This window comes from Bidens hawaiensis, unplaced genomic scaffold, assembly GCF_021521415.1.
Source record: "Bidens hawaiensis isolate Kalapana, Puna unplaced genomic scaffold, B.hawaiensis_p1.1 tig00037208_1, whole genome shotgun sequence".
Lineage (NCBI taxonomy): Eukaryota > Viridiplantae > Streptophyta > Magnoliopsida > Asterales > Asteraceae > Bidens > Bidens hawaiensis.
Window position 1 is genome coordinate 34,876 of NW_027496485.1, and position 13,404 is coordinate 48,279.

The 13,404-nt window shown below is 35.4% G+C and overlaps 2 protein-coding genes across 2 annotated transcripts; both read left to right on the forward strand.

Moving 5' to 3' along the window:
- The first annotated feature begins 587 nt into the window (after positions 1 to 587).
- On the forward strand, positions 588 to 3,871 carry LOC143589075 (phospholipid:diacylglycerol acyltransferase 1-like). Its single transcript, XM_077069930.1, has 5 exons — positions 588 to 1,024; positions 1,605 to 1,827; positions 2,379 to 2,957; positions 3,046 to 3,305; positions 3,388 to 3,871. Exons 1-5 carry the CDS (start codon positions 588 to 590, stop codon positions 3,869 to 3,871), a joined length of 1,983 nt encoding a protein of 660 aa, XP_076926045.1.
- A 5,850-nt stretch (positions 3,872 to 9,721) lies between these two features.
- On the forward strand, positions 9,722 to 12,651 carry LOC143589076 (nuclear transcription factor Y subunit A-3-like). Its single transcript, XM_077069931.1, has 5 exons — positions 9,722 to 10,057; positions 10,585 to 10,685; positions 11,071 to 11,136; positions 11,611 to 11,781; positions 12,270 to 12,651. Exons 1-5 carry the CDS (start codon positions 9,787 to 9,789, stop codon positions 12,555 to 12,557), a joined length of 897 nt encoding a protein of 298 aa, XP_076926046.1. The 5' UTR covers positions 9,722 to 9,786; the 3' UTR covers positions 12,558 to 12,651.
- Positions 12,652 to 13,404: the final 753 nt, after the last annotated feature.

A 13,404-nucleotide genomic window follows, 5' to 3' on the forward strand; every position in this document is an offset into this window, starting at 1 on the left:
GTCAGAAAAAAATATGCCTCTTAAGTTTTAACAAACTAAATAATTGTAAACTAATTTTTTTAAACCATGATTAAAGTTATATCAATACACATAACAATTAGCAAAATCATGATATTAGAATGAGTTAATGACATAAATAGCAACTAACATAGTAATAAACATAAGATTTCGGTTATTTTAATAATATATATACATAATATTCGTAATAATATTGTGTGTCCCGGTCAGATGTCCACATGCCTGTCTTCCATTCAGGCATGAGATTAATTTAAAGAAAATTGAAGTGTTTCAACTTTTGAAGTACATATGAAAGTATGAAACAAATGGAGAGGAGTGGATCAAGCCCAGGTCCAATTACATTTGAAGTCAAGCTGGACCTGATCCAAATTAAAAAAAAAAACAGAAAAAATTAGAGGTCTTAAGGAGTCAACTACATTTCCCACAATTACCGGCCGAATAAAACATTCAAGTGGTCAACAACCAAACGTTACCGCCAAGACACGTTTCAACCAGACTCAATACAAAAACATAAAACAAAACACATCCCTCCGCCACACGCAACCGTTACGCCGCTACCACCAACAACAATGGCATCAATCCGTAGACGTAAACAACCCAACGACGACCCACACCATTCCACCAGCACAGCCGACGAAGACGACGACGACAAACGCAACAAACTATCATTAAGAAGAACACGCAAACGAAGAACAAAAAACTACACGTGTGTGGACAATTGTTGCTGGCTGATCGGATGCATTTGCACGGTGTGGTGGTTCTTGTTGTTTTTATATAATACAATGCCGGCGTCATTTCCGCAATATGTGACGGAGAAGATCACCGGACCGTTGCCGGATCCTCCTGGCGTTAAGTGTTTGAAAGAGGGGTTGGAAGCGAAGCATCCGGTCGTGTTTGTGCCCGGGATTGTGACCGGTGGGCTTGAGCTGTGGGAGGGGCATCAATGCGCGGATGATTTGTTTCGAAAGCGGCTTTGGGGTGGCACGTTTGGGGATGTTTATAAGAGGTATAATGTTTAGGGTGTGCATGGGTCGGGTCGGTTCGGTTTTTGCAACCGACATGCTAGTTTTTTAGAACAATTTGGTTTTGGGTTTTTCAGCTGTGTCGTTTAGGCTTGAAATTTTGGGCCGACAAAAAAGTTTGGTTTTGGGCCGAAACAGAATTGTTGGTTAATAACTAATTTATTCTTATACATGTGGGCTAAAATATTTGGATTAAACTAATATAAGTTACTTAAAATTTAATATGAAAAACAAGAATCTATAACTTCAGTTTGTTTATTTCGGTTTTAGATACACAAAAAAACGAAAGTTCGGTTTTCACGAAAACATAGAACCAAACTGTCCGTTTTGTTTATGTTAGGTTATTTAAGTTTTTTTCAGTTTCATGCTCACTCCTGATAATGCTTATATATTTATTATTTAGGTAGTATTTGGCATTGTGTTCTTCAAGTGTTGGGGTGTTTGGGAATTGGGATTTCTTATTGCCTTATGATAATCAGAATTGCATAACACAATTTTTAAATAAGCGTAATAATTGCAAAATATTTAAACGAATGTATTTGATTGTGGATTGTATATACGCAGGCCATCATGTTGGCTGCAACATATGTCACTAGACAACGAAACGGGTTTGGACCCACCTGGTATCCGGATCAGGCCGGTCAGCGGGCTTGTAGCTGCTGACTATTTTGCTCCGGGCTACTTTGTTTGGGCTGTTTTGATTGCTAACCTGGCCCGTGTTGGATACGAGGAAAAAAATATGTACATGGCTGCATATGATTGGAGACTTTCATTTCAGAGCACAGAGGTATATATAGTTTTGATTGGAATATGTATAGGTGAAAATTTTGTCATGTTTACGTATGAGTGGGTTTATTTGGGTTGTGTTTTATCGCACACGGGCATAAATCAAAACAATTGTTCAAAAGGGGAATCGGGGTCAGAATGCTTATCTTTAATGTTTACATTATAAATCATTCTATTCAAAGAATTAAGTTATATTGATTTATTTTATTGTAATAGTATTGTTTTTAGGATCATAGGTAACACATGTTATTGATAGAATAGAAAATCTATAGGGCAGTCAGATCGTTTTCAGATCAATACGACAATACGATCCGTCCTCTTTAAACTACTACTGAAGTTTTATATCTAACACGTTAGTTACTTCTAAGAAGGATACTATAAATGACAAGTGCTTACAAGCTATAACGAGCCCGGTATTAAAAACATTAATTGGTTTTAAACCGTATTTGCTTTACCCTTTGATCTACATGCATTGGTTATTTGGTTTACATGTTTATTGCCTTTGCTTCTTAGATGAAACTATTAGAAGTCAATTTTTTAAATCTTTGATAGGTGAGAGACCAGACGTTGAGCCGAATAAAGAGCAATATAGAACTAATGGTCGAAATAAGCGGGCAAAAGGCTGTTATTATTCCGCATTCCATGGGTGTTCTATATTTTTTGCATTTCATGAAATGGGTTGAAGCACCTCCTCCAATGGGTGGCGGAGGCGGACCTGATTGGTGTGCTAAACACATAAAGGCGGTGATGAACATTGGGGGACCGCTTCTAGGTGCACCCAAAGCTTTAGCAGGCCTTTTTTCAGCCGAAGCCAAAGACATTGCATTTGCCAGGGGCATTGCACCAGGCGTGTTGGACGCTGATGTATTTCACATTCAAACACTACAACACCTGATGAGAATGAGCCGCACGTGGGATTCAACAATGTCCATGATCCCAAAAGGCGGTGACACCATCTGGGGTGGACTCGATTGGTCACCCGAGGAAGGATATTTTCCAAACAATACACGTAAAAATATAACTTCACAGTCGAATTCCCAAGCGAAAAGTCCTAATTATGGAAGATTTATATCGTTCGGGAGAGATGCAGCAGAGGCACATTCGTCACAAATCCAACGAGTCGACTTTAGGGTACGTTTTTATTTCCGTTAAAGTCATTATTCCCTTTCATTCTTGTTAGATATTTTTATAAAAATTGTGGATTTTTTTTTGTTGGTAGGATGCTGTGAAGGGGAGTAATTTAGCGAATAACACGTGTCGTGAAGTGTGGACCGAGTATCATGACATGGGGTCCGGTGGTATCAAGGCGATAGCCGAGTATAAGATTTATACTGCTAACGACCTTGTGGATATGCTTAAGTTCGTTGCTCCAAAGATGATGAAACGGAGCGACAGACACTTCTCACACGGGTTGGCTGATAATCTTGACGACCCAAAATACGCACATTACAGATATTGGTCCAACGCGTTAGAAACAAAGTAAGAACTTATTTCATTATTGTTTAAAATCTCATAATCACTTTCAAAACGCACATTTAACTATATGATCATTCACTTTTAGGTTACCAAACGCTCCGGATATGGAGATATACTCGATGTACGGTGTTGGCATTCAAACCGAACGAGCGTACGTTTATAAACTCACACCCGCAACCGAATGCTACATTCCATTCCAAATAAACAATACAGCCGGGGACACGAACCCACACGCTTGTCTAAAAGACGGCGTGTACACGGTAGACGGTGATGAAACCGTACCCGCATTGAGTGCGGGTTTCATGTGTGCGAAAGGATGGCGCGGGGAAACAAGATTTAATCCCTCGGGAATTAAAACTTATGTTCGGGAATACGAAAATAACCCGCCCTCGAACTTTCTCGAGGGCCGTGGGACCGAGAGCGGGGCCCACGTGGATATTCTGGGCAATTTTCAGTTAATTGAAGATATAATAAGGGTGGCTGCTGGTGCTTCTGGTGAAGACTTGGGTGGTGATAGAGTTTCTACAGATATATTTAAATGGTCGGAAAAAATTAACTTAAAATTGTAAATATTTATTAATCTTTAATTTTTTATTTATTTATTTGTTTACTTTGTGTACGAGGATTATGATGACACGCCAATCACCAAATTTGTATTAAAAGGATATTTTGCTAATTAATTAGATTATCATTAAGATTAGGGAAAGATAAAGAGAGATATTTATATTGTGGGTCGGTTTTAAGTGGTATATAATGTTCTTTCTTATCCTTGATATAATGTTTAAAAATGGGTTCTTCCTTTTATTTTTGAGTTTGTAGTCAACTCAAATCAATATTGGGTTGTAAAGATTATGGATTCCAGTTCAAGAAAAGAATAAAGTTAAATAAGTATTAACTTTTCTCACTTAAATTAATTATATGTTAATTATATTAATTCCCAACAAAATAACATGATAAGTGAGAATATGGATAGATGATAGATGAGAATATGACATTTAGGTTTTAACACTTCGAAACTATCTTGCTAGTTGCTACAGTATTAAATTATATCAATGTTATACTTTTAAATATAGAAGAACTTTTCTTTTCCTCCATCAAACTATCAATTTTCGGTAGCCTCCTCAAAAAGATAATCAAATTTCAATCCTAAATCGTATGAACTTTATTAGTGACCTCCATCTTAATATATCTTTTTGAAGTTAAAATATATTTACTATGAGGCGTGTTTTATTGTTAGAAATCATTGAGTAGATAAATGATGTCAGGTGCATATGTATGACCTTGTCAACAATTTTGAAGGGCAGAGACGGATTTAAAGATTTAAGACATTTTATTGTAAAACTAAGAAATGTGACTTGTTCTTTTTTCTTCTATATAATTTTTTTTTTAAATTTTTAATATCTTTCTTGTCGTGGAATCTAATAAAATATTAGATTTGTTTAATAATAAAGGACCTTTGGATGATCAATTAACACTTTTTTTTTCATTGAATATTTTGGTTTTGCATGTGAAGACATTATAATAATAGTTAAATATTAAACATTTGTATATAATAATCTAGTATGAATGCAATTATTGTAAATTTAGACCGTCAAATGTTAAAAACATCAAAAGAGTCGTTCTTCATCTTTTAGTAATTCACGTTTGGTGTTATTATATATTATTTTTTTTAAACTTTCAAATTTTCTTTTGATATAGTCGTATCATATCAAGATTTTTTCTATTGGTGATGCAGTTATTTTGATTTCCGTTCAGATACTTACTAGTCAGTTCGTTATAAATATATTTTGAGATAAAAACAAGATCAAGTAATTGAATATCTAACTTTTGCAAATTTAACATATTGTTTGACTGTTTTTCTCTAATCATATTCTTTAGTATATTATACTAATCATAATTTCATTATTAAACTAATTTTTAAACGTCACAAGTTTAAGTTAATCTCTTTGTCATGTGGCTCACATTCTTGGACGAGAATAAAACAAAACTCCATGTAAAAACAAAACGAAAAAAGTAGGCTAGGCATTTTACTGGATAAGGTACATCATACCATTTAAGGCTGAGGGGTGTGGGGGGCGCGAGAGGGGGCGCGAGTGGGGGCTCCAGCCAATAATATTGTGACGTGTGGCAGAGAGAGAAACTTGATAAGATGGGTGTTGGTTGTGGTGCTCGCGCCCCGGGCCCTGGTGTGGAGGGGCGCGAGAGGGGGCGCGAGCGGTTTTTTTTTATTTTTAAATAAATGTATTAAAAAAACGTATTATTAAAAAAACTCATAAATTATTTAAAAAAACACACATTAATTAAAAAAACACATTAATATCTAAAAAAAATTAAAGTACTAAAAAAAAACATTATTCTTATTCTTCGGCTTGGTCTTCTTCGATCAACCTCTTCCGGATACGTTCCTTTTGTTTTTCCATCAGCATTTGGTCGACCGGATTTAGGTTACTGAAGTCTCTTGTAAGGAAGTCCAAATCTCTCATTCTTTTTTTTTTCCTTTTTGTCATTAGAGACCACCTCCATGGTTTTGTTGAATTTATTGAGGGATTCAACAAGATCGGTGATGTTTACGGCTTCCCCCTCAGCCGGTTTTTTCCCCCTGGCGTCCCTTCCCAATGGCCGCCTCCTCGGCGGTGAAGACGTTTCCTCCCCCGCAACGTTTAGGTCGAATCCAACCCGGCAATCTGACCCGGCGGAAGTGCTATACGCTCCAGACGAACTAGTTTTAGTCCGTTTCGGCCCTACTTCCGCATCAAGGTCCGGCGCCACCAGCTCAACCCACTTAGAACACCTTCTCAACCTCTCCCACACCTTTACATCGTCCCACGTCTTCACCGTCCCATACCTCCGCAGGCACTCCTGCTTCCACTCTTCGACAGTGAAATTATAAACCGCCAAATCGTCACTGCCACTTGGTCTCATACGACCGGCGTTCCTGTTGAACAGATTAGTAAACAAGCCGACAAATTTTCTGATTTCGGTCCACCGACCCGAAATCATATCGGCGTTCCGCTCTGTACTCCCAACGAGCGAATAGAACGTCTCCCTAACCTTTGTCCAAAAGACCTTGCTCTTTTTGTAGTCCGCTGCAAAATGCATAAATAAATTTGTAAGTCATTTAACTTTTTATTTAACTTTTTTATTAAAAATCATTTTTAAAAACGTTAAAACAATTACCGCAACGCCGATCCTCAGAAATGACTATCCAAGCCCGACACAGGGCTTCCTTCTCATCCGATGACCACGGAGTGGTTTTCCGTTTCGTCCTTCCAGTCGAAGCCGAACCCGACCCGTCCGTTGCAACTTGTTTTTTCCGGTGGACGCGTCTTCTTTGTCCCGCAGCTTCACCTTCTGGTTCTTGTGTCTCCGGAACAACAAAGTTAGGAGACGGTTGTATGTTGGATGGTTGAAAGCCGGATGATTGTTGCGACCCCGAATAAAACATCGGTTGGTCCGGTGTGCCGACCATAAATCGTCGTAACTGTAATCTGAATCTAGGTTTGGGTACCAATTTCCAGCCATGTTTTTAAAAAAAGGTTTGGAAGATGGGGTGATTTTGGGTTTTTTTGAGGTTGTGGTAAGTATTTTATGTGATTTTGGGTGTGGTATGTGATATTGGGTTGATATTGGTTTATATAGAGAATTTTTTTTTTTTTTTAATAAACATAAAGAGCCCAACGGCTCTATTCTTCATCCCAACGGCTCTTCACGCATTCCCAATACCCCTTTACGCCTCTGCCCTCCCGCTAGCGGCCTTGCGCCTGCTTTGAAAGCCGTGCTCGCGCCCCTCTCGCGCCCCTCTCGCGCCTCGGTGGTGTGGTGCTCGCGCCCCGGGGGCGCGAGCGGATGGGCTCACGCGCCCTCTCTCGCGCTCCACACCCCTCAGCCTAACAATACATTTGAAGTCGGTAAAGCTAGTATTTATATATTTAGCAAAATCATGTAATCACATCCGTATATGGGACATTCTATTGGATAAGGTGTCATTTAGAAAATTTAACATTTGAAGTTGGTAAGGACTTCAGTCATCTCAAATGCAAAAGTCACACACACAAACTCATCAAGTCACTCATATAAATCAAATTTCCACTTATCATTCAAATTTATTAGAGTTCCACATCATTGAATCCTATAAAAATAATACAAAATTTTTTATAATATTGATTTTTTTTATAATTAATTACCTGAAAAATGAGTGGAACATATTTATAAATTAGTCTTTTTATTTTATTTTTATAAATATGTTTATTTGATAATAATTTTTTTTTCACCTTAGACGCCCCCACTATGTTTTTATAATTTTTTTTCAGGTAAAAAGATCAATAAGGGATTACACTTTTTACCTCTCTCTTTTTATTAATAATAATAATAATAAATCATTCATAAAAGCATATCATTATTCATTTTTACTTTATATATTTACGTCAGAAATAACTTGCCTTCTGGTCTAACTACATAGGGTGAGTCGGATTAGGGCTGTAAACGAATCGAACGAACATGACTAAGGCCTTGTTTATGTTCGTTCGTTAAGAAAATAATGTGTTCACTAACAGTTCACAAACACTTACCGAACGAGATTTTATGTTCGTGTTCGTTCATCAAGGAAATTAAGGTGTTCACGAACGGTTCACAAACACAAACGAACACAAATAAAATCGGCAAGAGCCTAGAAAATTGAGACTGATGTATTTATCAATGTGAATAATGAAAGCCTGTAAACGAATCGAATGAACACGAACAAGGGCATATTTGTGTTTGTTCATTTAACTTTAAAAGAACACGTACACTTAATCAACAAAGATTTATGTTCATGTCTGTTTATTTAAAAAGGGACATTTGTGTTCGTTTGTTTAAATTCTAAACGAACATAACTGAACAAAGATAAACGAACATACATGAACAATTGCAAATGAACACAAACAAGCATAAACAAATTTAAATGAAAAGACTTAAATGAACACAAATTAGCAAATATAAAATCTTTAAGCAGATGACCCATCTAGATAATATTTAATGATTTTATATTAATACATAAACGAACATAAATAAACAGACATAAGCGAACATAAATAAATGAACGGACGGAACATATGTTCACGTTCGTTCACTTGATTAAACGAACACAAATTTTTTGTTCATGTTCGTTCGTTTATTAAATAAACGAACATAAATGAATTTCCTGCCGAACGGTTCATGAATAATTCACCGAACGTTCGGTTCGTTTACAGACCTAAATCGAATACTTATCATCTTTATAGTCTCAAGTTTAAAGTTTAAATCTAACTTAATATGGTTTTTCTACAGTGATGCGTTTCATTATTGATGATGCTTTTGTATGAGCCAAACATGAAATGTCAAAATGCGGTTCCAAACGCTATTAAAAAAAAGTTTTAAACTCATAAAAATTAAAAATTACCTGAAAAAAAAAAGAAAAAAAAAACTCCTGGAGTAAAAAGACGCTCTAAGGTAAACGCGTGGCGACATACATAGGGGGCGGCTGATTCAGAGCGACAAAAAAACATTAAAATTAGTCGCATGATTCATATATTTATTTATCCATTTACTTCAACATCACAAGACGACAAAATACCCACTCACCAATTCTCTTTCTTTCTTTTGCCGGAGACCCTCTGTTGCTGCCGCCGGAAAACCCCTCAAACGACGGCGATGTAAAGTCTTTGTCGTTTTCTGCCACCATCCGTATTTCTAGAGAGAGAAAGTGTCTTTGTGTCTTGATTTCTTAATCTGGCCATTTGCTTGCTTTGAGTTCAACGTATCAAAGGTTCAATTTTTTTTAATAATAAAACTGCAAATGTTATATGTGAAAGTGAAATACCTACAAAGGGTATAATTTCCTTTTTCTTTTCTGTTGACTTCATCTGGGTTTGAATCTTGATTTGGGTTCTTGATTTCAAGGTTTCTTCATTTGTCAATCTGGGCAGTGGGTTATTTTGAGTTTAAAATATCAAGTTTACAAAAAAAATATATATATAATAATAATAAAAAAATAAAAATTAATGTTATATGTGATGTGAAATATCGAATTTAATCTTTTCATTTGTTGTTGTTTTTGATTTCTTGATTTTGACTTTCAAGATAATCTAGATTTCTTGATTTTGATTTTTAATGTAATCTATTTTTGGTGATTCTGTTCTGATTTGGTCTACCATCTTCTTAATAGTTAATCTTGTGAGTTTTTTTTTTTTTTTTTATAAATAATTACATTCAGTTCAAGATTCTTGAGTTATGGCATCAAGACTTTGTATTGTGTTAGCTTTATTCAATTAATATTGTGTTCAAATCTGCTTTTAGTTGGTTAGATATAATTGTGTGTTTCTTTAATGCTTAACATTCTTAGTGGAATGTTGGTACAAGATATTAAGCATCTGATTCTTGACACTATATCGTTTGTTTATTTAAAACAGGTAGGTAATCTGCTGACATAAGTTACTGTTTCAGAAGTCATTATTGTTATCTTGGAATCATGCAAGAACTGGTTAAAAAGAATTGTGAGCCGGGTGGGGTTGGGTACCCGTCTCATTGGACTGCTGGCGAGTCGTTTGTTGACCAGTCAACACTGTCTAATAACTTGAGCTTAAAAATGGGATCATTGACACCATCTCACCAAAAGACAAAGCAATTAGGGCTTCAGATTCAGTTTCAAGATCAAGATTCATCATCAACTCAATCCACCTATCAATCTTACCCTGAAGTAGCTAGTGCTGGAGATAGCTGCAAGTTTTCGATTCATTCAGGTTATTTAATCTGTTAAACTTTCTGTACTATGATTATGAGTGTAGGAAACTTGTTACAACAAGTGATGTTAACCACTTAACCGTATGTAGAATTTTCAAATGAAATTTTAGGCATAGAGTCAATCTTGTTGAGTTGTTGGTTGCTTGACATTTTCATTCTGTTAACTTTAGAACCTTAAGAGTGGCAAGATGGTCAAAACAAGTTTGGGTTGAAACGGGACGGGTCAGGTTGCGTTGGCCTACAACCAATTAACCTCTAATGTAATTTAATAAATAATTAAAATTTTAAATTTGATTACAAAACAAGTATCAGAATAGTAATTTAGTTTACTAAGGTTGAATGTGTTAGAAACAAACTTTAGTTGGCTCTCAACATGTTCCCTGTTTAGTTAAGTTCTTTTATGTGGCCTAATATAATTTATTATTTGTACAAAAAGATTCATAAAATAAGTTTATATTTTCGTTTGTATAAATCAAGTGAGTGTTGACAGTTTTTGTTAATTGTTATATTTGCATCTCTTTACCAGCTCACGGTGTACATGAAGAAGGTAGCGTGGGGTCTGCGTTGCCGATTGGTGCTCAAGATTATGGTTTTGCTTCTCAACCTGACCACAAGCAGCAGCCATATGTAAGCTGAATAATTTTTAAATTTCAAACTTATTTTTCTTTTCTCCCGTGTGCATTGGGGTAAATAATAGATGGTTTTGTACTAAAATTTGCAAAAAATAGAGAAGGAGAAATGGGTCGGTTGGTTAATGAATGTGTCGAGTTGGGTTTACTCAGACCTTTTCATGACACTAACTTTGAACTGTCTATAATTAATTATTGAGTGTCTGCTATGGGTTTAAATGTTTTATATTTTGATAATAGTTTAATCTTTGAATGAATAGTTAAAGCAGGTTAATGAGTTAATAACATGCTTTAGGTGATTTTTCTACGCCTGGCTTTTCTATTATATGCATTTTTGTTGTTTAAACATAACCAAAGTCGACCTACTCACAATATCTTTTCAGGCTTATATTCCAGTTCCATACTACAGTGGGTTGGTTGCATCTTACGGTCACATGTCACAAACTATGGTGAGCACATTACTAAACCTTCACTATGCTATCTTTTCTTCTAGCATATTTGCTTTCTTAATCAGCATATCTAACTAGATTGGATCATATCTTTTCTTCAAGCATAAGGTGTTTATTTGCTTTCTTAATCAGAATATCTAACTAGATTGGATCATATATTAAGATATATAGGCATTATTCATATTCTTTTTTACATTGAGGTTTTGGTATGTGGGTCCCACTTAATGTAAAAGTATATCTCAATTAATTGAAATGGGAAGAAAACGGATTTGTACAATAATCTTGAACTGAAGTGATTATATTCAAATGATTTTTAAATATATTGATGTTCCTTATTCTTCCTTTTTTATTAAACTTGCGTTAACTTTCTTTATTCTAATTGTACAAATTTTTATACGCTTCCAATATTCTTGTTGTTTCCGGTTAATAATGCCAGATACTTAAGATATGTTCCTACTGTTTACATATTATCAGGTTCCTCAATTTCAAGGAATGAACATAAGCTCTACACGGGTCCCACTTCCTCTTGATTTTGCACAGGATGAGCCGATATATGTGAATGCAAAGCAGTATAATGCAATTCTTCGAAGAAGACAATATCGTGCGAAACTCGAGGCACAAAACAAGCTTTCGAAACCGCGAAAGGTTTTTAGCTTTTACTCGTTTTCTTCCAAACTGCTTACAAGTTTACTGTTTACTTTACTCCTGGGTTATTTCTTAAAATTATAAACCAGCTTGGTCTAAATATATGTTACAAAAGGCCCCGATTTTAGAGTTTGCTTGTCTCCCCTAAAAAGATTAAACAGTTACTTTCTCATGCAAACTACTTGAGTTTTAGTTTTTTTTTTCCTAATTATTATTATTATTATTACTATTTGGATTAAAACATAATTCAACTTTGGCCCAGTTTCTACTTTCTATTTAAAAAGCAATCTTAGCTTTGACAACAGGTAACCAATATCTAAGCGATTGATTTCTCGAAAATGTTATAAAAAATTATTTATGATAATTTAATGAAGTTTTCTGGCCCCCCAAAAAAAGATACTTCTTTAGATAAAAGTTGGACCAAGTTTTGGTTACCTTTCTATGCTATTAAGTGGACCGAATTAACCCTTTTGCAAAAACATGGACAGCCTTATCTCCATGAATCAAGGCATTGTCATGCACTGAAGAGGGCTAGAGGACCCGGTGGCCGCTTTCTAAACACAAAAAAGGTTCAACAAACCCAACCTCGTAATCAACAAGATAACCACTTGGGACCCGGTGGTACATGCTCGGATATCACAACCGCCTCTAATGAGGACAACTTTTTCCACCAGCAAGAACTCAAGTTTTCCATCTATGATTCCCATGCACAAGCTAACGGCTCGAACATAGGCGATGGGACCCACCACATGTTTCAATTGATGAATAACAACTAACTGGATTTGGTTGTTGGTTCATAAGGGAAGTCATCCTTGGCTCTTTACTTTCTGTCATTAGTTCCTTAGGTTTTCTACACAAGATTGATTCTGATGGGTATGTTTTTACTTTTAAGGAAAAGCACAAAACCATGTCTTATTTTGTTGTTGGGTGCAAGATTACTTTTATGTTTCAGAATGCTAGTAACATGGATTTTTTTACTATTGTTAATGCGTTGTCGGTGTAATCGATGACTTGAACCGTCTTGTACTTGCTTAAAGTTCAGAACATGAATCAACATTATGTCTTGGAACTTCTTATGAGCTTTGAAGTTGTCAAGAAATAATATCATCATCATCATTGTACTCAGTATTAGGGGTGTTCATGGTTCGCTTTCGAACCGTGAAACCGGCCAAACTGGACATCGGTTTGGTTTCGCGGTCGGTTTTTTTGTTTAAATTTCGGCTCGGTCGGTTTTAGAATTTTTAAACCGTAACCAAACGGTTTGGTTTATGGTTTATACCGGAAACCGGCCGTATAAAACCAGACCGGACCGTTAGATTTGACAATACATGTTTTAGTTTTTTATATATGTTTTATATTCAGTTTGCTTGTTGTTTAAAACGGGTTTAACTAAAATAAATCTAAGGCTAGTAGTTTATTTGGAATGTACTTGGATAAAATTTGACAATATCTATTTTAACTTTTCATTTTTAACTGTGATAATACATTTAATCCTTAACTAAGTTTTTATTCCTTATACATTGCATTACAATTACTTCAATATTTATTATTAGTCATTACACTACCATTATTTCTTAGTTTGATTCAAATAAAAAGATAAATGTAATGTTATGGCAGTTAGTT